The following is a 20858-nucleotide window of genomic DNA, read 5'->3' as shown; positions in this document are numbered from 1 at the left end:
TGTCCAGTGAATTATAGCGGAGCAAATTCCCGAAGCTGGCGAGTTCCAGAGTTGCTCTTCCCTGGGGCACCGGACAGTCCGGTGAATTATAGCGGAGCGCCTCTGGATTTTCCCGAAGGTGAGGAGTTCAGCGTGAAGTCCCCTGGTGCACCGGACACTGTCCGGTGGCACACCGGACAGTCCGGTGCGCCAGCCCAGGGCACACTTCGGTTATCCCTTTGCTCTCTTTGTTGAACCCAATACTTGGTCTTTTTATTGGCTAAGTGTGAACCTTTGGCACCTGTATAACTTATACACTAGAGCAAACTAGTTAGTCCAATTATTTGTGTTAGGCAATTCAACCACCAAAATTAATTAGGAAATAGGTGTAAGCCTAATTCCCTTTCAATCTCCCCCTTTTTGGTGATTGATGCCAACACAAACCAAAGCAAGTGCAGAAGTGCATAATTGAACTAGCTTGCATAATGTAAGTGCCAAGGTTGCTTGGAATTAAACCAATATAAATGCTTATAGAATACGCATGGATTGTTTCTTTATTTCTAACATTTTGGACCACGCTTGCACCACATGTTTTGTTTCTGCAAATTCTTTTGTAAATCTTTTTTAAAGTTCTTTTGCAAATAGTCAAAGGTAAATGAATAAGATTTTGCAAAGCATTTTCAATATTTGAAATTTTCTCCCCCGGTTTCAAATGCTTTTCCTTTGACTTGAACAAAACTCCCTCTAAATGAAATCCTCCTCTTAGTGTTCAAGAGGGTTTTAATATATCAATGTTGAAATACTACTTTCTCCCCCTTTGGAACATAATAAGATACCAACTTGAAATTTTCAATTGAGAATCATTTTTTAAAAAAATAGGTGGTGGTGCGGTCCTTTTGCTTTGGGCTGATACTTTCTCTCCCTTTGGCATGAATCGCCAAAAACGGAGGCATTAGAGCCCTTAGTATTACTTTCTCCCCCTTTGGTCATAAATGAGTGAAGATTATACCAAAGACGGAGTCCTTTGGCTTTGGACTTATGCTCTCTCCCCCAAAGATGGAGAGTGGCTCGGAGCGACGGCAAAGGATGAGTTATGGAGTGGAAGCTTTTGTCTTCGCCGAAGACTCCAATTCCCTTTCAATATACCTATGACTTGGTTGGAAATAGACTCGAAAAGACATTAGTCATAGCATATGAAGGAGACATGAACAAAGGTATATGAATGAGCTATGTGTGCAAATCAACAAAAGAAGTTCCTAGAATCAAGAATATTTAGCTCATGCCTAAGTTTGTTAAAAGTTTGTTCATCAAGTGACTTGGTAAAGATATCGGCTAATTGATCTTTAGTATTAATATAAGAAATCTCGATATCTCCCTTTTGTTGGTGATCCCTTAAGAAATGATACCGAATGGCTATGTGTTTAGTGCGGCTATGCTCAACGGGATTATCCGCCATGCGGATTGCGCTCTCATTATCACATCGAAGAGGAACTTTGGTTAATTTGTAACCGTAGTCCCTAAGGGTTTGCCTCATCCAAAGTAGTTGCGCGCAATAGTGTCCTGCGGCAATGTACTCGGCCTCGGCGGTAGAAAGAGCTACGGAATTTTGCTTCTTTGAAGCCCAAGACACCAAGGATCTTCCCAAGAACTGGCAAGTCCCCGATGTGCTCTTTCTATTAATTTTACACCTCGCCCAATTGGCATCCGAATAACAAATCAAATCAAATGTGGATCCCCTAGGATACCAAAGCCCAAACTTAGGAGTATAAATTAAATATCTCAAGATTCGTTTTACGGTCGTAAGGTGAGCTTCCTTAGGGTCGGCTTGGAATCTTGCACACATGCATACGGAAAAGCATAATATCCGGTCGAGATGCACATAAATAGAGTAAAGATCCAATCATCGACCGGTATACCTTTTGTTCGACGGATTTACCTCCCTCGTCGAGGTCGAGATGCCCATTGGTTCCCATGGGTGTCTTGATGGGCTTGGCATCCTTCATCCCAAACTTGCTTAGAATATCTTGAGTATACTTTGTTTGGCTTAGGAAGGTGCCCTCTTGGAGTTGCTTTACTTGAAATCCTAAGAAATACTTCAACTCCCCCATCATAGACATCTCGAATTTTTGTGTCACGATCCTACTAAATTCTTCACATGTAGACTCGTTAGTAGACCCAAATATAATATCATCAACATAAATTTGGCATACAAACAAGTCATTCTCAAGAGTTTTAGTAAATAAAGTAGGATCGGCTTTTCCGACTTTGAACCCATTAGTGATAAGAAAATCTCTAAGGCATTCATACCATGCTCTTGGGGCTTGCTTGAGCCCATAAAGCGCCTTAGAGAGTTTATAAACATGGTTAGGGTACTCACTATCTTTAAAGCCGGGAGGTTGCTCAACATAGACCTCTTCCTTGATTGGTCCATTGAGGAAGGCACTTTTCACGTCCATTTGATAAAGCTTAAAGCCATGGTAAGTAGCATAGGCTAATAATATTCGAATTGACTCAAGCCTAGCTACGGGTGCATAGGTTTCACCGAAATCCAAACCTTCGACTTGGGAGTATCCTTTGGCCACAAGTCGGGCTTTGTTCCTTGTCACCACACCATGCTCGTCTTGCTTGTTGCGGAACACCCATTTGGTTCCTACAACATTTTGATTAGGACGTGGAACCAAATGTCATACCTCATTTCTAGTGAAGTTGTTGAGCTCCTCTTGCATCGCCACCACCCAATCCGAATCTTGTAGTGCTTCCTCTACCCTGTGTGGCTCAATAGAGGAAACAAAAGAGTAATGTTCACAAAAATGAGCAACACGAGATCTAGTGGTTACCCCCTTTTGGATGTCGCCGAGGATGGTGTCGACGGGGTGATCTCGTTGGATTGCTTGGTGGACTCTTGGGTGTGGCGGCCTTGGTTCTTCATCCTCCCTGTCTTGATCATTTGCATCTCCCCCTTGATCATTGTCGTCATCTTGAGGTGGCTCATTTGCTTGATCTTCTCCTTTATCAACTTGAGCCTCATCCTCATTTTGAGTTGGTGGAGATGCTTGCGTGGAGGAGGACAGTTGATCTTGTGCATTTGGAGGCTCTTCGGATTCCTTAGGACACACATCCCCAATGGACATGTTCCTTAGCACGATGCACGGAGCCTCTTCATCACCTATCTCATCAAGATCAACTTGCTCTACTTGAGAGCCGTTAGTCTCATCAAACACAACGTCACAAGAAACTTCAACTTGTCTAGTGGACTTGTTAAATACTCTATATGCCCTTGTGTTTGAATCATATTCTAGTAAAAAGCCTTCTACAGTCTTAGGAGCAAATTTAGATTTTCTACCTCTTTTAACAAGTATAAAGCATTTGCTACCAAAGACTCTAAAATATGAAATATTGGGCTTTTTACCGGTTAGGAGTTCGTAAGATGTCTTTTTGAGGATTCAGTGTAGATATAACCGGTTGATGGCGTAGCAGGCGGTGTTGACCGCCTCAGCCCAAAACCGATCTGAAGTCTTGTACTCATCAAGCATGGTTCTTGCCATGTCCAATAGAGTTCTATTCTTCCTCTCTACTACACCATTTTGTTGTGGCGTGTAGGGAGAGGAGAACTCATGCTTGATGCCCTCCTCCTCAAGGAAGCCTTCAATTTGAGAGTTCTTGAACTCCGTCCCGTTGTCACTTCTAATTTTCTTGATCCTTAAGCCGAACTCGTTTTGAGCCCGTCTCAAGAATCCCTTTAAGGTCTCTTGGGTGTGAGATTTTTCCTGCAAAAAGAACACCCAAGTGAAGCGAGAATAATCATCCACAATAACTAGACAGTACTTACTCCCGCCGATGCTTATGTAAGCTATCGGGCCAAATAGATCCATGTGTAGGAGCTCCAGTGGCCTGTCGGTCGTCATGATGTTCTTGTGTGGATGGTGAGCACCAACTTGCTTTCCTGCTTGACATGCGCTACAAATCTTGTCTTTCTCAAAATGAACATTTGTTAATCCTAAAATGTGCTCTCCCTTTAGAAGCTTATGAAGATTCTTCATCCCAACATGTGCTAGTCGGCGGTGCCAGAGCCAGCCCATGTTAGTCTTAGCAATTAAGCAAGTGTCGAGTTCAGCTCTATCAAAATCTACCAAGTATAGCTGACCCTCTAACACTCCCTTAAATGCTATTGAATCATCACTTCTTCTAAAGACAGTGACACCTACATCAGTGAATAGACAGTTGTAGCCCATTTGACATAATTGAGATACAGAAAGCAAATTGTAATCTAATGAATCTACAAGAAAAACATTGGAAATAGAATGGTCAAGAGATATAGCAATTTTACCCAATCCTTTGACCAAACCTTGATTTCCATCCCCGAATGTGATAGCTCGTTGAGGATCTTGGTTTTTCTCATAGGAGGAGAACATTTTCTTCTCCCATGTCATGTGGTTTGTGCACCCGCTGTCGATGATCCAACTTGAGCCCCCGGATGCATAAACCTACAAAACATGTTTAGTTCTTGACTTTAGGTACCCAAATGGTTTTGAGTCCTTTGGCATTAGATACAAGAACTTTGGGTACCCAAACACAAGTCTTTGACCCCTTGTGCTTGCCCCCAACATACTTGGCAACTACCTTGCCAGATTTGTTAGTTAAAACATATGATGCATCAAAAGTTTTAAATGAAATGTCATGATCATTTGATGCACTAGGAGTTTTCTTCTTAGGCAACTTAGCACGGGTTGGTTGTCTAGAGCTAGATGTCTCACCCTTATACATAAAAAGCATGATTTGGGCCAGAGTGAGACTTCCTAGAATGAATTCTCTTAATCTTGCTCTCTAGATAACCGACAGGGTACAAAATGTATCCCTCGTTATCTTGAGGCATGGGAGCCTTGCCCTTAATGAAAGGGAAATGTGCCCTTGGGCCATTTCTAAGTATTTTGGTGATTGAGTGCCAACACAAGTGCTTAAATGTGAATCTATGCCCATGGATGAACAAAGTGCAAATCAAGAGCAAAGGTATGTTTCTAAGTCTTAGTACATTGGTTTTGTGTACTAATATACTTGTCTAAGTATCAAAAACAGAAAGAAGAAGAAAAGAGAAGAGTTGGCTGTGTACAGCCAAGAGGCTGTTTCGGTCTGGGGCACCGGACTGTCCGGTGGTGCACCGGACAGTGTCCGGTGCGCCAGGCTGGCTCGAGCGAAGTGGCCGCTCTCGGGAATTCGCCGACGACGTACGGCTAAAATTCACCGGACTGTCCGGTGTGCACCGGACTGTCCGGTGAGCCAACGGTCGGCCGGGCCAACGGTCGGCCGCGGAATCTGCGCGCGACACGTGGTCGGGCCAACGGTCAGAAGGGGGCACCGGACTGTCCGGTGTGCACCGGACATGTCCGGTGCGCCAACGGCTCCCAGATCTGCAACGGTCGGCTGCGCCATTTTAGGAAGGAGATCGGGCACCGGACAGTGTCCGGTGTGCACCGGAGTGTCCGGTGCCCCCGATGACAGAAGGCAAGAATGGCCTTCCAGATTTGCTCTCAACGGCTCCTAGCTGCCTTGGGGCTATAAAAGGGACCCCTAGGCGCATGGAGGAGTATACCAAGCAACCTTAGAGCATTCTTGATCATCCACACTCAGTCTTTGCGCATTCGTTTGTCATTCTCAGTGATTCGAGCTCCGTTCTAGTGAGAACTTTGAGATAGTCTTTTGAGCTCGATTCTTGGCCGTGTGTGTGCGCATTTTGCTGTGGATTTGTGTGTGTTGCTCCCTTCCTTACTCCGTGATTCTTTGTGAACATCAAAAGTGTAAGGGCGAGAGGCTCCAAGTTGTGGAGATTCCTCGCGAACGGGATAAGAAAAGAAAAGCATAACACTGTGGTATTCAAGTTGATCATTGGATCACTTGAGAGGAGTTGAGTGCAACTCTCGTCCGTTGGGACGCCACAACGTGGAGTAGGCAAGTTTTGTACTTGGCCGAACCACGAGACAAATCACTGTGTCTTCTCTGTGTTGAATTCTTTGTGATTATCGTATTGTGCAAGACCTTCTCTCTAGCCACTTGGCGATTATTGTGCTAACACTTAACAAGTTTTTGTGGCTATAAGTTTAAGTTTCACAGGATCACCTATTCACCCCCCCCCTCTAGGTGCTCTCAATTGGTATCAAAGCCGTTCTCTTCACAAAGGGACTAACCGCCCGAAGAGATGGATCCTAAAGGGAAGGGAATCGTGATCAACGACAAGGAGAAGGAGTCCTTCGTCAACGAGCCAAGGGATGACAAGTCCAACGACTCGAGCTCGGGCCACAGACGCAAGGATGGGAAGAAGAAGAAGACAAGACGCATCAAGGAGATCGTCTACTACGATAGCGATGAGTCTACTTCCTCTCAAAAGGACGACGACCACAACGACTACGAGAGAAAGAAACCGGTCAATTCGAACTTTTCTTTTGATTACTCTCGTATTCCTCAAAGTACTAATGCTCATTTATTATCTATTCCACTTGGTAAACCTCCTCATTTTGATGGAGAGGACTACGGATTTTGGAGTCACAAAATGCGTAGTCACTTGTTCTCTCTCCATCATAGCATATGGGAGATTGTAGAAAGTGGAATGCACTTTGATAGTACGGATAGTCCCATGTTTATTAATGAACAGATTCATAAAAATGCACAAGCTACTACTGTGTTGCTAGCCTCTTTGTGCAGGGACGAGTACCATAAGGTGAGCGGCTTGGACAATGCCAAGCAGATCTGGGACACCCTCAAGATCTCTCATGAGGGGAACGGTGTCACCTTACTCACCAAGATGGAGTTGGTGGAGGGCGAGCTTGGACGGTTCGCAATGATAAGGGGCGAGGAGCCAACTCAAACATACAACCGGCTCAAGACCCTTATCAACAAAATAAGGAGCTACGGAAGCACGCGATGGACGGATCACGACGTCGTCCGCCTAATGCTAAGGTCCTTTACCGTTCTTGATCCTCATTTGGTGAACAATATTCGTGAAAATCCTAGGTACACCAAGATGTCGCCCGAAGAAGTTCTGGGGAAGTTCGTAAGCGGGCGAATGATGATCAAGGAGGCAAGATATGTGGACGACGCGTTGAACGGTCCTATTCATGAGCCTCAACCCATCGCTCTCAAGGCAACGAGGAGCAAGGAGGCGCTACCGAGCAAGGTGGCGCAAGTTGAGGCGGCCGAGCTAAATAATGAGGAGATGGCCCTCATCATTAAGCGCTTCAAGACGGTGCTTAAAGGTCGCAAGGGACAACCAAGCAAGACCAAGACAAAGGAGAAGCGCTCGTGCTTCAAATGTGGTAAGATTGGTCATTTCATTGCTAACTGTCCCGATAATGAAAGTGACCAGGAAAAGGGGAACAAAAGGGAGAAGAAGAAGCATTACAAGAAGGCTAAGGGCGAGGCACATATCGGAAAGGAGTGGGATTCGGATTGCTCCTCCTCCGACTCCGACAATGAAGGACTCGCCGCCACCGCCTTCAACAAGTCATCCCTCTTCCCCAACGAGCGTCACACATGCCTTATGGCAAGGGAGAAGAAGGTAAGTAATCAAAACAATGTCACTTATGATTCTTCTAGTGATGATGAGTCTAGTGATGAAGAAATAGATTACTCTAGTTTGTTCAAGGGATTGGATAGAACTAAAGTAGATAAGATTAATGAATTGATTGATGACTTGAATGAAAAGGATAGACTCTTAGAAAAACAAGAGGATCTTTTATATGAAGAACATGACAAATTTGTAGAGGCACAAAAATCTTATGCTTTAGAAGTTAAAAGAAATGAAGTGCTTTCTAGTGAACTATCTTCTTGTCATGAAACTATTGCTAAGTTAAAGAGTTTTAATGATGATTTAAATGCTAGACTAGAAGTAGCTAGTAAATCTAATTCTTGTGTAGAAATTGTTGAAACTTGTAATAAGTGTAAAGATTTTGACATTGATGCTTGTAGTGAACACCTAGTTTCAATTTCCAAACTTAATGATGAATTGGCTAGTCTTAATGCTCAACTTAAGACTAGCAAGAGTAATTTTGATAAGCTAAAATTTGCAAGGGATGCCTACACAATTGGTAGACACCCCTCAATTAAGGATGGACTTGGCTACAAGAGGGAAGCCAAGGACTTGACAAGCCATAAGGCTCCTATCTCCGCCAAGGAGAAAGGGAAGGCTCCTATGGCTAGTAGTGCTACAAAGAACCATGCTTTTATGTATCATGATAGGAGACATACTAGAAATGCAAATAGAAATTATAATGTTTTTGATTCATATGTTTATGATTCTCATGACATGTTTGCTTCTAGTTCTTTCTATGTGCATGATAGGAATGTTGGTAGGAGAAATGTTGTTCATAATATGCCTAGAAGAAAGGTTGCTAATGTTCCTAGGAAAATTAATGGACCTTCTACAATATATCATGCTTTGAATGCTTCCTTTGCAATTTGTAGAAAGGATAGAAAGGTGATTGCTAGGAAATTAGGGGCAAAATGCAAGGGTGATAAAACTTGCATTTGGGTCCCTAAGACAATTGTGACTAACCTTGTAGGACCCAACAAGAGTTGGGTACCTAAGTGCCAAGCCTAAATTTGCCTTGCAGGTTTATGCATCCGGGGGTTCAAGCTGGATTATTGACAGCGGATGCACAAACCATATGACGGGGGAGAAGAAGATGTTCACCTCCTACGTCAAGAATAAGGATTCCCAAGATTCAATAATATTCGGTGATGGGAATCAAGGCAAGGTAAAAGGGTTAGGTAAAATTGCAATCTCAAATGAGCACTCTATCTCTAATGTGTTTTTAGTTGAGTCTCTTGGATATAATTTGCTATCTGTTAGTCAACTATGCAATATGGGATATAACTGTTTGTTTACAAATGTAGATGTGTCTGTCTTTAGAAGATGTGATGGTTCACTAGCTTTTAAGGGTGTATTAGACGACAAACTTTACTTAGTTGACTTTGCAAAAGAGGAGGCCGGTCTAGATGCATGCTTAATTGCTAAGACTGGCATGGGCTGGCTGTGGCATCGCCGCTTAGCACATGTGGGGATGAAGAACCTTCACAAACTTCTAAAGGGAGAACACGTGATAGGTTTGACTAACGTGCAATTCGAAAAAGATAGACCTTGTGCAGCTTGTCAAGCAGGTAAACAAGTGGGTGGAGCGCATCACAGCAAGAATGTGATGACCACTTCAAGACCCCTGGAGCTACTACATATGGACCTCTTCGGACCCGTCGCCTATCTAAGCATAGGAGGAAGTAAGTATGGTTTAGTTATTGTTGATGACTTTTCCCGCTTCACTTGGGTGTTCTTTTTGCAGGATAAATCTGAAACCCAAGGGACCCTCAAGCGCTTCCTCAGGAGAGCTCAAAATGAGTTTGAGCTCAAGGTGAAGAAGATAAGGAGCGACAACGGGTCCGAGTTCAAGAACCTTCAAGTGGAGGAGTTCCTTGAGGAGGAAGGGATCAAGCACGAGTTCTCCGCTCCCTACACACCACAGCAAAATTGTGTGGTAGAGAGGAAGAACAGGACGCTAATCGATATGGCGAGGACGATGCTTGGAGAATTCAAGACCCCCGAGTGTTTCTGGTCGGAAGCCGTGAACACGGCTTGCCACGCCATCAACAGGGTCTATCTTCATCGCCTCCTCAAGAAGACTTCGTATAAGCTACTAACCGGTAACAAACCCAATGTATCTTACTTTCGTGTATTTGGGAGCAAGTGCTACATTCTAGTAAAGAAGGGTAGAAATTCTAAGTTTGCTCCCAAAGCTGTAGAAGGGTTTTTGTTAGGTTATGACTCAAATACAAAGGCGTATAGAGTCTTCAACAAAACATCGGGTTTGGTTGAAGTCTCTAGCGACGTTGTATTTGATGAGACTAATGGCTCCCCAAGAGAGCAAGTTGTTGATCTTGATGATGTAGATGAAGAAGACGTTCCAACGGCCGCTATGCGCACCATGGCGATTGGTGATGTGCGACCACAGGAACAATTGGAGCAAGATCAACCTTCTTCCTCAACAATGGTGAATTCCCCAACTCCAAACGATGAACAGGTTCATCAAGAGGAGTGTGATCAAGGGGGAGCACAAGATGATCATGTGATGGAGGAAGAAGCACAACCGGCACCTCCAACCCAAGTTCGAGCGATGATTCAAAGGGATCATCCCGTTGACCAAATTCTGGGTGATATTAGCAAGGGAGTAACTACTCGATCTCGATTAGTTAATTTTTGTGAGCATTACTCCTTTGTCTCTTCTATTGAGCCTTTCAGGGTAGAAGAGGCCTTGCTAGATCCGGACTGGGTGTTGGCCATGCAGGAGGAGCTCAACAACTTCAAGAGAAATGAAGTTTGGACTCTGGTGCCTCGTCCCAAGCAAAATGTTGTGGGAACCAAGTGGGTGTTCCGCAACAAACAAGACGAGCACGGGGTGGTGACAAGGAACAAGGCTAGACTTGTGGCAAAAGGTTATGCCCAAGTCGCAGGTTTGGACTTTGAGGAGACTTTTGCTCCTGTGGCTAGGCTAGAATCAATCCGTATCTTGCTAGCATATGCCGCTCACCATTCTTTCAGGTTGTTCCAAATGGATGTGAAGAGCGCTTTCCTCAACGGGCCAATCAAGGAGGAGGTGTACGTGGAGCAACCCCCTGGCTTCGAGGATGAACGGTACCCCGACCACGTGTGTAAGCTCTCTAAGGCGCTCTATGGACTTAAGCAAGCCCCAAGAGCATGGTATGAATGTCTTAGAGACTTTCTAATTATTAATGCTTTCAAGGTTGGGAAAGCCGATCCAACTCTGTTTACTAAGACATGTGATGGTGATTTGTTTGTGTGCCAAATTTATGTCGATGACATAATATTTGGTTCTACTAACCAAAAGTCTTGTGAAGAGTTTAGCAGGGTGATGACGCAGAAATTCGAGATGTCGATGATGGGCGAGTTGAACTACTTCCTTGGGTTCCAAGTGAAGCAACTCAAGGACGGCACCTTCATCTCCCAAACGAAGTACACGCAAGATCTGCTAAAGCGGTTTGGGATGAAGGACGCCAAGCCCGCAAAGACTCCGATGGGGACCGACGGACACACTGACCTCAACAAAGGAGGTAAGTCCGTTGATCAAAAAGCATACCGGTCAATGATAGGGTCTTTACTTTATTTATGTGCTAGTAGACCGGATATTATGCTTAGCGTATGCATGTGTGCTAGATTTCAATCCGATCCTAAGGAGTGTCACTTAGTGGCGGTGAAGCGAATTCTTAGATATTTGGTTGCTACGCCTTGCTTCGGGCTCTGGTATCCCAAGGGGTCTACCTTTGACTTGGTTGGATACTCAGACTCCGACTATGCTGGATGTAAGGTCGATAGGAAGAGTACATCGGGGACGTGCCAATTCTTAGGAAGGTCCCTGGTGTCGTGGAACTCTAAGAAACAAACCTCCGTTGCCCTATCCACCGCTGAGGCCGAGTACGTTGCCGCAGGACAGTGTTGCGCGCAACTACTTTGGATGAGGCAAACCCTCAGGGACTTTGGCTACAATCTGAGCAAAGTCCCACTCCTATGTGATAATGAGAGTGCTATCCGCATGGCGGAAAATCCTGTTGAGCACAGCCGCTATCCGCATGGCGGAAAATCCTGTTGAGCACAGCCGCACAAAGCACATTGACATCCGACATCACTTTTTGAGAGACCACCAGCAAAAGGGAGATATCGAAGTGTTTCATGTTAGCACCGAGAACCAGCTAGCCGATATCTTTACCAAGCCTCTAGATGAGAAGACCTTTTGCAGGTTGCGTAGTGAGCTAAATGTCTTAGATTCGCGGAACTTGGATTGATTTATAGCATACTTGTGTTTATGCCTTTGATCATTTTCCTTATGCATTTTGTTGCTTCTTGTGGTGCTCAAGGTGTACAAACACTCCCTGGACCTCACAAGTCCGTTGCAAAGTGATGCACATGTTTAGGGGGAGATGTGTTACAACTTGACCCTTTGAGACTAATCCTGTGCTTGAGTTTGATGCTTTAAAGAAGGATTGAAAGGGAAAAGGTGGACTTGGACCATGCAAGACTTCCACTACACTCCGATGAAAAGAGTAACTTTTCCAAGTTCATCTTTAAACTCTTATTGCCTATTTTGCTCTTAATTGAAGAAATTGGTGAGGCAATGAGGTTAAAGGGCCAAGATTGATCCCGTTTTGGTGCTTGATGCCAAAGGGGGAGAAAATAAAGGCCAAAGCGATAAATGGATCAGCTACCACTTGAGAAACTTTGAAAACAGTAGGATAGAGCTTTTGGTTTGTCAAAACTCTTGCATTGTCTCTTTTGTCAAAAGTTGGCCTCTTATGGGGAGAAGTGTTGACTATGGGAGAAAGGGGGAGTTTTTGGAATCTTGAATCAATTTTCTTTGGAAAACCTCTCTTTATGTCTCTACAAGTGGATTTGACTTAGAGATAGGATTTTGAGTTTGATTTGCAAAAACAAACCAAGTGGTGGCAAAGGATGATCCATATATGCCAAAATTGAATCAAAATAAATTTGAGTTTTATTTGAAGTGATATTGCACTTGTTCTAGTCGCTTTATGTTGTGTTGGCATAAATCACCAAAAAGGGGGAGATTGAAAGGGAAATGTGCCCTTGGGCCATTTCTAAGTATTTTGGTGATTGAGTGCCAACACAAGTGCTTAAATGTGAATCTATGCCCATGGATGAACAAAGTGCAAATCAAGAGCAAAGGTATGTTTCTAAGTCTTAGTACATTGGTTTTGTGTACTAATATACTTGTCTAAGTATCAAAAACAGAAAGAAGAAGAAAAGAGAAGAGTTGGCTGTGTACAGCCAAGAGGCTGTTTCGGTCTGGGGCACCGGACTGTCCGGTGGTGCACCGGACAGTGTCCGGTGCGCCAGGCTGGCTCGAGCGAAGTGGCCGCTCTCGGGAATTCGCCGACGACGTACGACTAAAATTCACCGGACTGTCCGGTGTGCACCGGACTGTCCGGTGAGCCAACGGTCGGCCGGGCCAACGGTCGGCCGCGGAATCTGCGCGCGACACGTGGCCGGGCCAACGGTCAGAAGGGGGCAACGGACTGTCCGGTGTGCACCGGACATGTCCGGTGCGCCAACGGCTCCCAGATCTGCAACGGTCGGCTGCGCCATTTTAGGAAGGAGATCGGGCACCGGACAGTGTCCGGTGTGCACCGGACTGTCCGGTGCCCCCGATGACAGAAGGCAAGAATGGCCTTCCAGATTTGCTCTCAACGGCTCCTAGCTGCCTTGGGGCTATAAAAGGGACCCCTAGGCGCATGGAGGAGTATACCAAGCAACCTTAGAGCATTCTTGATCATCCACACTCAGTCTTTGCGCATTCCTTTGTCATTCTCAGTGATTCGAGCTCCGTTCTAGTGAGAACTTTGAGATAGTCTTTTGAGCTCGATTCTTGGCCGTGTGTGTGCGCATTTTGCTGTGGATTTGTGTGTGTTGCTCCCTTCCTTACTCCGTGATTCTTTGTGAACATCAAAAGTGTAAGGGCGAGAGGCTCCAAGTTGTGGAGATTCCTCGCGAACGGGATAAGAAAAGAAAAGCATAACACTGTGGTATTCAAGTTGATCATTGGGTCACTTGAGAGGAGTTGAGAGCAACTCTCGTCCGTTGGGACGCCACAACATGGAGTAGGCAAGTTTTGTACTTGGCCGAACCACGGGACAAATCACTGTGTCTTCTCTGTGTTGAATTCTTTGTGATTATCGTATTGTGCAAGACCTTCTCTCTAGCCACTTGGCGATTATTGTGCTAACACTTAACAAGTTTTTGTGGCTATAAGTTTAAGTTTCACAGGATCACCTATTCACCCCCCCTCTAGGTGCTCTCACTTAACAAAGTTGGACAATTTCTTAGGAGGGGCATTAATTTTGACATTGCCTCCCTGTTGGAAGCCAATGCCATCCTTAATGCGAGGGCGTCTACCACTATAAAGCATACTACGAGCAAATTTAAATTTTTCATTTTCAATTTCATGCTCGGCAATTTTAGCATCTAATTTTGCTATATGATCATTTTGTTGTTTAATTAAAGCCATGTGATCATGAATAGCATTAATATCAACATCTCTACATCTAGTACAAATAGAAGTGTGCTCAACGGTAGATGTAGATGGTTTGCAAGATTTTAATTCTACAACCTTAGCATGCAATATGTCATTTTTACTTCTAAGGTCGGAAATGGTAGTATTGCAATCATCAAAATCTTTAGCCTTAGTAAGCAATTTTTCATTTTCATTTCTAAGGCTAGCAAGAGATATATTCAATTCTTCAATCCTAGCAAGCAAATCATCATTATCATTTCTAAGATTGGGAATTGAAACATTACAAGCAATAGAATCAACCTTAGCTAACAAATTAGCATTCTCATTTCTAAGGTTGTCTATAGTCTCATGGCAAGTGCTTAGCTCACTAGATAATTTTTCGCATTTTTCAACTTCTAGAGAATAAGCATTTTTCACTTTAACATGCTTTTTGTTTTCCTTGATTAGGAAGTCTTCTTGGGAGTCCAAGAGGCCATCCTTCTCATGAATGGCACTAATTAATTCATTTAATTTCTCTTTTTGTTGCATGTTTAAGTTGGCAAAAAGGGTACGCAAATTATCTTCCTCGTCACTAGCATTATCATCACTAGAGGACTCATATCTAGTGGATGATTTGGATTTAACCTTCTTCTTTTTGCCGTCCTTTGCCATGAGGCACTTATGGCCAACGTTGGGGAAGAGAAGTCCCTTGGTGACGACGATGTTGGCGGCGTCCTCGTCGTCGGAGGAGTCGCTAGAGCTTTCGTCGGAGTCCCACTCGCGACAAATATGGGCATCACCGCCCTTCTTCTTGTAGTACTTCTTCTTCTCCTTTCTTCTCCCCTTCTTGTCGTCGCCCCTGTCACTGTCACTAGAAATAGGACATTTTGCTATAAAGTGACCGGGCTTACCACACTTGTAGCAAACCTTCTTGGAGCGGGGCTTGTAATCTTTCCCCTTCCTTTGCTTGAGGATTTGGCGGAAGCTCTTGATGACGAGCGCCATTTCCTCGTTGTCGAGCTTGGAGGCGTCGATGGGTGTTCTACTCGGTGTAGACTCCTCCTTCTTCTCCTCCGTCGCCTTAAATGCGACCGGTTGTGCTTCGGACGTGGAGGGGCTGTCAAGCTCGTTGATCTTCCTTGAGCCTTTGATCATAAACTCAAAGCTCACAAAATTCTCGATTACTTCCTCGGGAGTCATTAGTGTATATCTTGGATTGCCATGAATTAATTGTACTTGAGTAGGGTTAAGGAAAATAAGTGATCTTAAAATAACCTTAACCACCTCGTGGTCATCCCATTTCTTGCTCCCGAGGTTGCGCACTTGATTCACCTAGGTTTTGAGCCGGTTGTACATGTCTTGTGGCTCCTCCCCTTGGCGTAGACGGAAGCGACCGAGCTCCCCCTCGATCATTTCCCGCTTGGTGATTTTGGTGAGTTCATCACCCTCGTGCGCGGTCTTGAGCACGTCCCAAACTTCCTTGGCGCTCTTTAATCATTGCACCTTGTTGTACTCCTCCCTACTTAGAGAAGCGAGGAGTATGGTTGTGGCTTGGGAGTTGAAGTGCTCGATTTGGGCCACTTCGTCCTCATCATAATCCTCATCCCCTACGGATGGTACCTGTGCTCCAAACTCAACAACATTCCATATACTTTTGTGGAGTGAGGTTAGATGAAATTTCATTAAATCACTCCACCTAGCATAATCTTCACCGTCAAAGGTTGACAGTTTGCCTAATGGAACGGAAAGTAATGGAGTATGTCTAGAAGTACGAGGATAGTGTAAGGGGATCTTACTAAACTTCTTGTGCTCATGGCGCTTAGAAGTTATGGAGGGCGCGTCGGAGCCAGAGGTGGAAGGTGATGAAGTGTCGGTCTCATAGTAGACCACCTTCCTCATTTTCTTCTTCTTGTCGCCACTCCGATGCGACTTGTGGGAGGAGGCTTTCTTCTCCTTCCCTTTCTTTTTGTTGCGGGACTCTTCCGATGAAGCCTTCCCGTGGCTTGTAGCGGGCTTGTCGCTGGTTTCCATTTCCTTCTTGGCGTGTTCTCCCGACATCACTTCGAGCGGTTAGGCTCTAATGAAGCACCGGCTTTGATACCAATTGAAAGTCGCCTAGAGGGGGGTGAATAGGGCGAAACTGAAATTTACAAAGTTAATCACAACTACAAGACGGGTTAGCGTTAGAAATATAATCAAGTCCACGAGAGAGGGTGCAAAACAAATCGCAAGCAAATAAGGAGTGTGACACGTGGATTTGTTTTACCGAGGTTCGGTTCTCGCAAACCTACTCCCCGTTGAGGTGGTCACAAAGACCGGGTCTCTTTCAACCCTTTCTCTCTCTCAAACGGTCCCTCGGACCGAGTGAGTTTCTTTTTCTCAATCAAACGGGAACAAAACTTCCCCGCAAGGGCCACCACACAATTGGTGCCTCTTGCCTTGGTTACAATTGAGTTGATCGCAAGTCGCAAGAAAGAATCAAAGAAGAAAGCAATCCAAGCGCAAGAGCCCGAAATAACACAAGCAAATCTCTCTCACTAATCACTAAGGCGTTGTGTGGAATTTGGAGAGGATTTGATCACTTGGGTGTGTCTAGAATTGAATGTTAGAGCTCTTGTAAGTGGTTGAAGTAGGAAAACTTGGATGTCTTGAATGTGGGGTGGTTGGGGGTATTTATAACCCCAACCACCAAACTAGCCGTTTGACGGAGGTTGTCTGTCGGATGGTGCACCGGACAGTCCGGTGCACACCGGACAGTGTCCGGTGCGCCAGCCACGTCACCAGGCCGTTGTGTTCCGACCGTTGGAGCTATGACTGCTGGGCCCGTCTGGATGTCCGGTGGCACACCGGACATGTACTGTAGAGTGTCCGGTGCGCCACTTCGCGCGTGCCTGACTTCTGCGCGCACTGGCGCGCATTTAATGTTGTAGCAGGTGACCGTTGGCGCCGAATAGCCGTTGCTCTGCTGGCTCACCGGACAGTCCGGTGTGCACCGGACATGTCCGGTGAATTATAGCGGAGCAAATTCCCGAAGCTGGCGAGTTCCAGAGTTGCTCTTCCCTGGGACATCGTACACTGTCCGGTGTACACCGGACAGTCCGGTGAATTATAGCGGAGCGCCTCTGGATTTTCCCGAAGGTGAGGAGTTCAGCGTGAAGTCCCCTGGTGCACCGGACAGTCCGGTGCGCCAGCCCAGGGCACACTTCGGTTATCCCTTTGCTCTCTTTGTTGAAGCCAATACTTGGTCTTTTTATTGGCTAAGTGTGAACCTTTGGCACCTGTATAACTTATACACTAGAGCAAACTAGTTAGTCCAATTATTTGTGTTGGGCAATTGAACCACCAAAATTAATTAGAAAATAGGTGTAAGCCTAATTCCCTTTCAACCGTCTTTGTCGCGATAGGGTCTTACCATAGCTCCACCACCGCAACACAATTGCGGAGCTCTAACCTACTACATTTATCACTTGCATGAGAGTTTATTTTTTTTGTCTATAACTATGTCCATCAGGACTACTACATCATACATTCTTAGCATCATGATTCATGCAACAACCTGTTGTCAAACTACGAGAGGAGCTCCTCTCGTGGGACGTCTCACAGACACACGAGGGGAGACGCCATGCACCGTCTTTGTCGTGGTAGGGTCTCATAGCTCCACCACCGCAACACAATTGCGGAGTTGTAACGAGACCCTACTACGTTTATCACTTGCATGAGAGTTTATTTTTTTTGTCTATAATTGTGTCCATCAGAACTACTCCATCATACCTTTTTAGCATCATGATTCATGCGACAACCTATTGTCGAACTACGAGAGGAGCTCCCGTCGCGGGACGTCTCGCAGACACTGCGAGAGGAGACGCCATGCACCGTCATCACCCACTGTCTTTGTCGAGGTAAGGTCTTACCATAGCTCCACCACTGCAACACAATCACGGAGCTCAACGAGACCCTATTACATTCGTGATGATCGCCTTTTTCATCTCTCATGGCGCCAACATGTGAAAGAACTTTGTTTGGTTTTGGTAGTGACATCTTATATGAAGTAATATATGTTTATGTTGATATACGTGTGGTTTAGTTTATACGGACACTAGTGTGAGCAACTTTGATCATAAAGGAGAAAATGGTTTGGACATGTTGAAGATGCTCAACTAAGTGTTAAAGAAAGAGCTCATTATGTATAAGGTATGACATGGTGTAATTTAGACTTATAATTTTTGTAATTATATTTGGTTATACTTCAAAGGATGCAACATTGAACGAAGAAAAAGTGGTGCTCAAGATAACGAACACGTCAAGAAATACACTAGAATACCCATTGAAGATATACAACAACGTGCAAGAGTCCAAGATATAAAACGAAACCAAACCACACACAAAGATCACACGAAGAAACAATGTAAAAGAAAGGTTTAAAGAGCATCAGAACATTTTTGAGTGAACTCCGACGAGATCATACCGTGTCTGTGGTGATCGCCTTCTCCTCCGTCGCCGTCTTGGCTATGGACGCCCACGCCCCTGTGGCCCTGTCCCAACCCCGCTCGACTGCCTCCTTGGTCGTCCATTCTAGTGATGTGATGTACACATTATCCGGCCCATGGCCCATCAGTTGTAATAACCTGGTAAACTACGGCATCGTCCATACAACGAGCCAGGCTGGAACCTTAGGCTAAACTGACGGTGAGCGCTGAACTGGAGCGGTTGGCGTAGCGAGAATTGGTGTTCTCCATTGGTGATTTGTGTGATCGTAACAAGCACACCTAGTTTACACTTTCAAAAGCAAACATGGCCAGTCATCGAGCACCGAGTGATCTGGGACACAACAATATTGTGTACAAAACTGCAGTTCTTTTGCCTCAAGAAGAACTTTTTGTTTTTTTTTTTTGCTGGGCATAGGCAAGACACACACATACGCAAGTGCTGCAGTGCAGTAGAACACGCACTACAAATCTAACTAAGATCCTTTTATTTGTTTTGATGCGCAAAGCCCGATCCCCACAACCTTCACATCCTTACTTCTTCACCCTGATCTCAATGCCCTGCACAGTAAGACCTCTCTTCCAGTTGCCGCCCCTGGTCTCCATGAGGCTGACGGACACCTCGCCATCTTCACCTTCCTCGTTCCTGAACTCACCCATCTCCATCTCCATCCAGCCGCCGGCTCTTGTCTGAGGGTGCAGGACGTGCACTCCAGGAGGCTGGCGACGGTTCCGCCTCCCGATCCTTGGTCTAAATACAGTTCCCACCGCCCCGAACGACCGGTAGTTCTGAGGCACCTCTTCCCCGTCCTCGTCGTCGTCGACGTACCCTAGGCAGACCTGACGAGTGGACCTGGTTGCCCCGATGCTAACTTCAGCCTCCTGGAGCGGATAGTCCAGCCCATAGGATTCGTCGGACATCTTGAACACCATGTAGGCGGCGTAAGTGGTGTTCCGGGACAGCATGTCGCAGGGTATCTTGCCGCGGATTTCCAGCCAGCAAACGTGCTGGAGTTCTGCGCATTCTGAGAACCTGGCACACAAAAAACAAAACACGGCATTGGAATTGTGCATGTTGGAAGAAGCATGAACAGGGGCACGGTTCTTCTTTAGTACAAATTAACACTACCAGACTGCTTCGAAACAATAATCTCCACTGGACATCTGCACAGACGCGCAACTATTGGCCCGGCCGTGTATCCAGACTAGACTAGAGATACCGTCAAACTGGATGTAGAGCCCACACCACACATTCGCATCAGAGCCGACGATGGATGGATGGATGGATGGATAAATAGAGCCAGAGGGGTTATTTGTTTGATTTCACAGACCTGGAGTCGGTGAGGGGGATCCAGCGCCAGTACTGCGGCGTATCGCCCCAAATGATGGTCAGCTTCCTGGCGGACAGCATGTAACACTTGGCCACGGTGGCCCTGTCCAGCCACATGCTCTGGGGGGAGCAACCACATCAGTGCGGGACATCACAGGCACAGCACATCACAACACAAGAGCCGATGCATCGATGGCGACGAGGTCCCGTACCGTGAGGCCGTCGGCGAGGAGGACGGGTCTGGCGGGGTCGGAGAGGCGCATGAAGAGCTGCTTCTTGGTGGCCGTCGCGTCGGCGGGGAGCTCCCCATCGGCGAGCGGGGGCAGGTCGGGCGGCAGGAAGCTGGACCAGACGGCGTCGGCGTCGGCCGCGGCGCGAAAGGCCGGCGAGACCGCGGCGGCGCGGCAGGCGTCCAGCGGCCCCGTCCGGCCGAGCGCCGCCGACAGGAGGTCATCCGGCAGGCGCGCGATCTCGCAGGCGGCGGGCGCCGCCGTCGACTCCATCAGTCGGTTCGGTCGGTTCCCCCGCGCGCACCTCTTCCGCTCTCGCTCTCGACGCGACGCGATTTGGGAGTGGTCTCTCCCGCTCCCGATCCGCCGGATTCGATGCGGGGATCAATCAGGTCTACGGGTCGGAAGGCGGAATTTAATAGGGTTGTAGGTAGGGCGGGGTGGGGGTTGAGGTCGAGGAGAGGACGCACACAGTACAGACGCTTCGAGGCTAAGCTTTGGGCATGGCGAAGGTTGACGTGATGACATGTGGGTCCCGGAGTAACTGTGACCGCGTGAGGGATATGCGGATGCCCAGTGGCGGCCTGCCCTGCCAGTCGCCATCAGGACAGGGGAGGATGCACGCGTGGAAGCAAGCGATCGACGTGCAAACTTTTGTTTAGAACCACATCTCTTCTGTTTAGGAAACTTTGAGCCACCGGAAATGTTACAGCAACTCCAACAAGTGACGGAAACTAATCCCAAAAGTATTTTTAGGGTGAAAACTCATCTCATGATG

General features: G+C 46.2%; 1 protein-coding gene across 1 annotated transcript; it reads right to left on the bottom strand.

Moving 5' to 3' along the window:
• Positions 1-18751: 18751 nt before the first annotated feature.
• On the bottom strand, positions 18752-20582 carry LOC100284620 (uncharacterized). Its single transcript, NM_001370677.1, has 3 exons — positions 20063-20582; positions 19852-19970; positions 18752-19553 (listed from the first exon to the last, which is right to left on the bottom strand). Exons 1-3 carry the CDS (start codon positions 20351-20353, stop codon positions 19055-19057), a joined length of 909 nt encoding a protein of 302 aa, NP_001357606.1. The 5' UTR covers positions 20354-20582; the 3' UTR covers positions 18752-19054.
• Between the last annotated feature and the right edge of the window lie 276 nt (positions 20583-20858).

This window comes from Zea mays, chromosome 5 (assembly GCF_902167145.1).
Source record: "Zea mays cultivar B73 chromosome 5, Zm-B73-REFERENCE-NAM-5.0, whole genome shotgun sequence".
Classification (NCBI taxonomy): Eukaryota; Viridiplantae; Streptophyta; class Magnoliopsida; order Poales; family Poaceae; genus Zea; species Zea mays.
Note: the sequence above shows the minus strand (reverse complement) of the source record. Positions and strands in the feature narration are given on the sequence as shown.

What these genes read in the sequence shown, in the direction of transcription:
- LOC100284620 (NM_001370677.1), bottom strand. Translation starts at nt 20,353, where the DNA reads ATGGAGTCGACGGCGGCGCCCGCCGCCTGCGAGATCGCGCGCCTGCCG. An exon ending in TCCTCGCCGACGGCCTCACG is followed by an intron (nt 19,971 to 20,062) that starts GTACGGGACCTC and finishes TGCTCCCCCCAG; the next exon opens with AGCATGTGGCTGGACAGGGC. An exon ending in ATCCCCCTCACCGACTCCAG is followed by an intron (nt 19,554 to 19,851) that starts GTCTGTGAAATC and finishes TTTGTGTGCCAG; the next exon opens with GTTCTCAGAATGCGCAGAAC.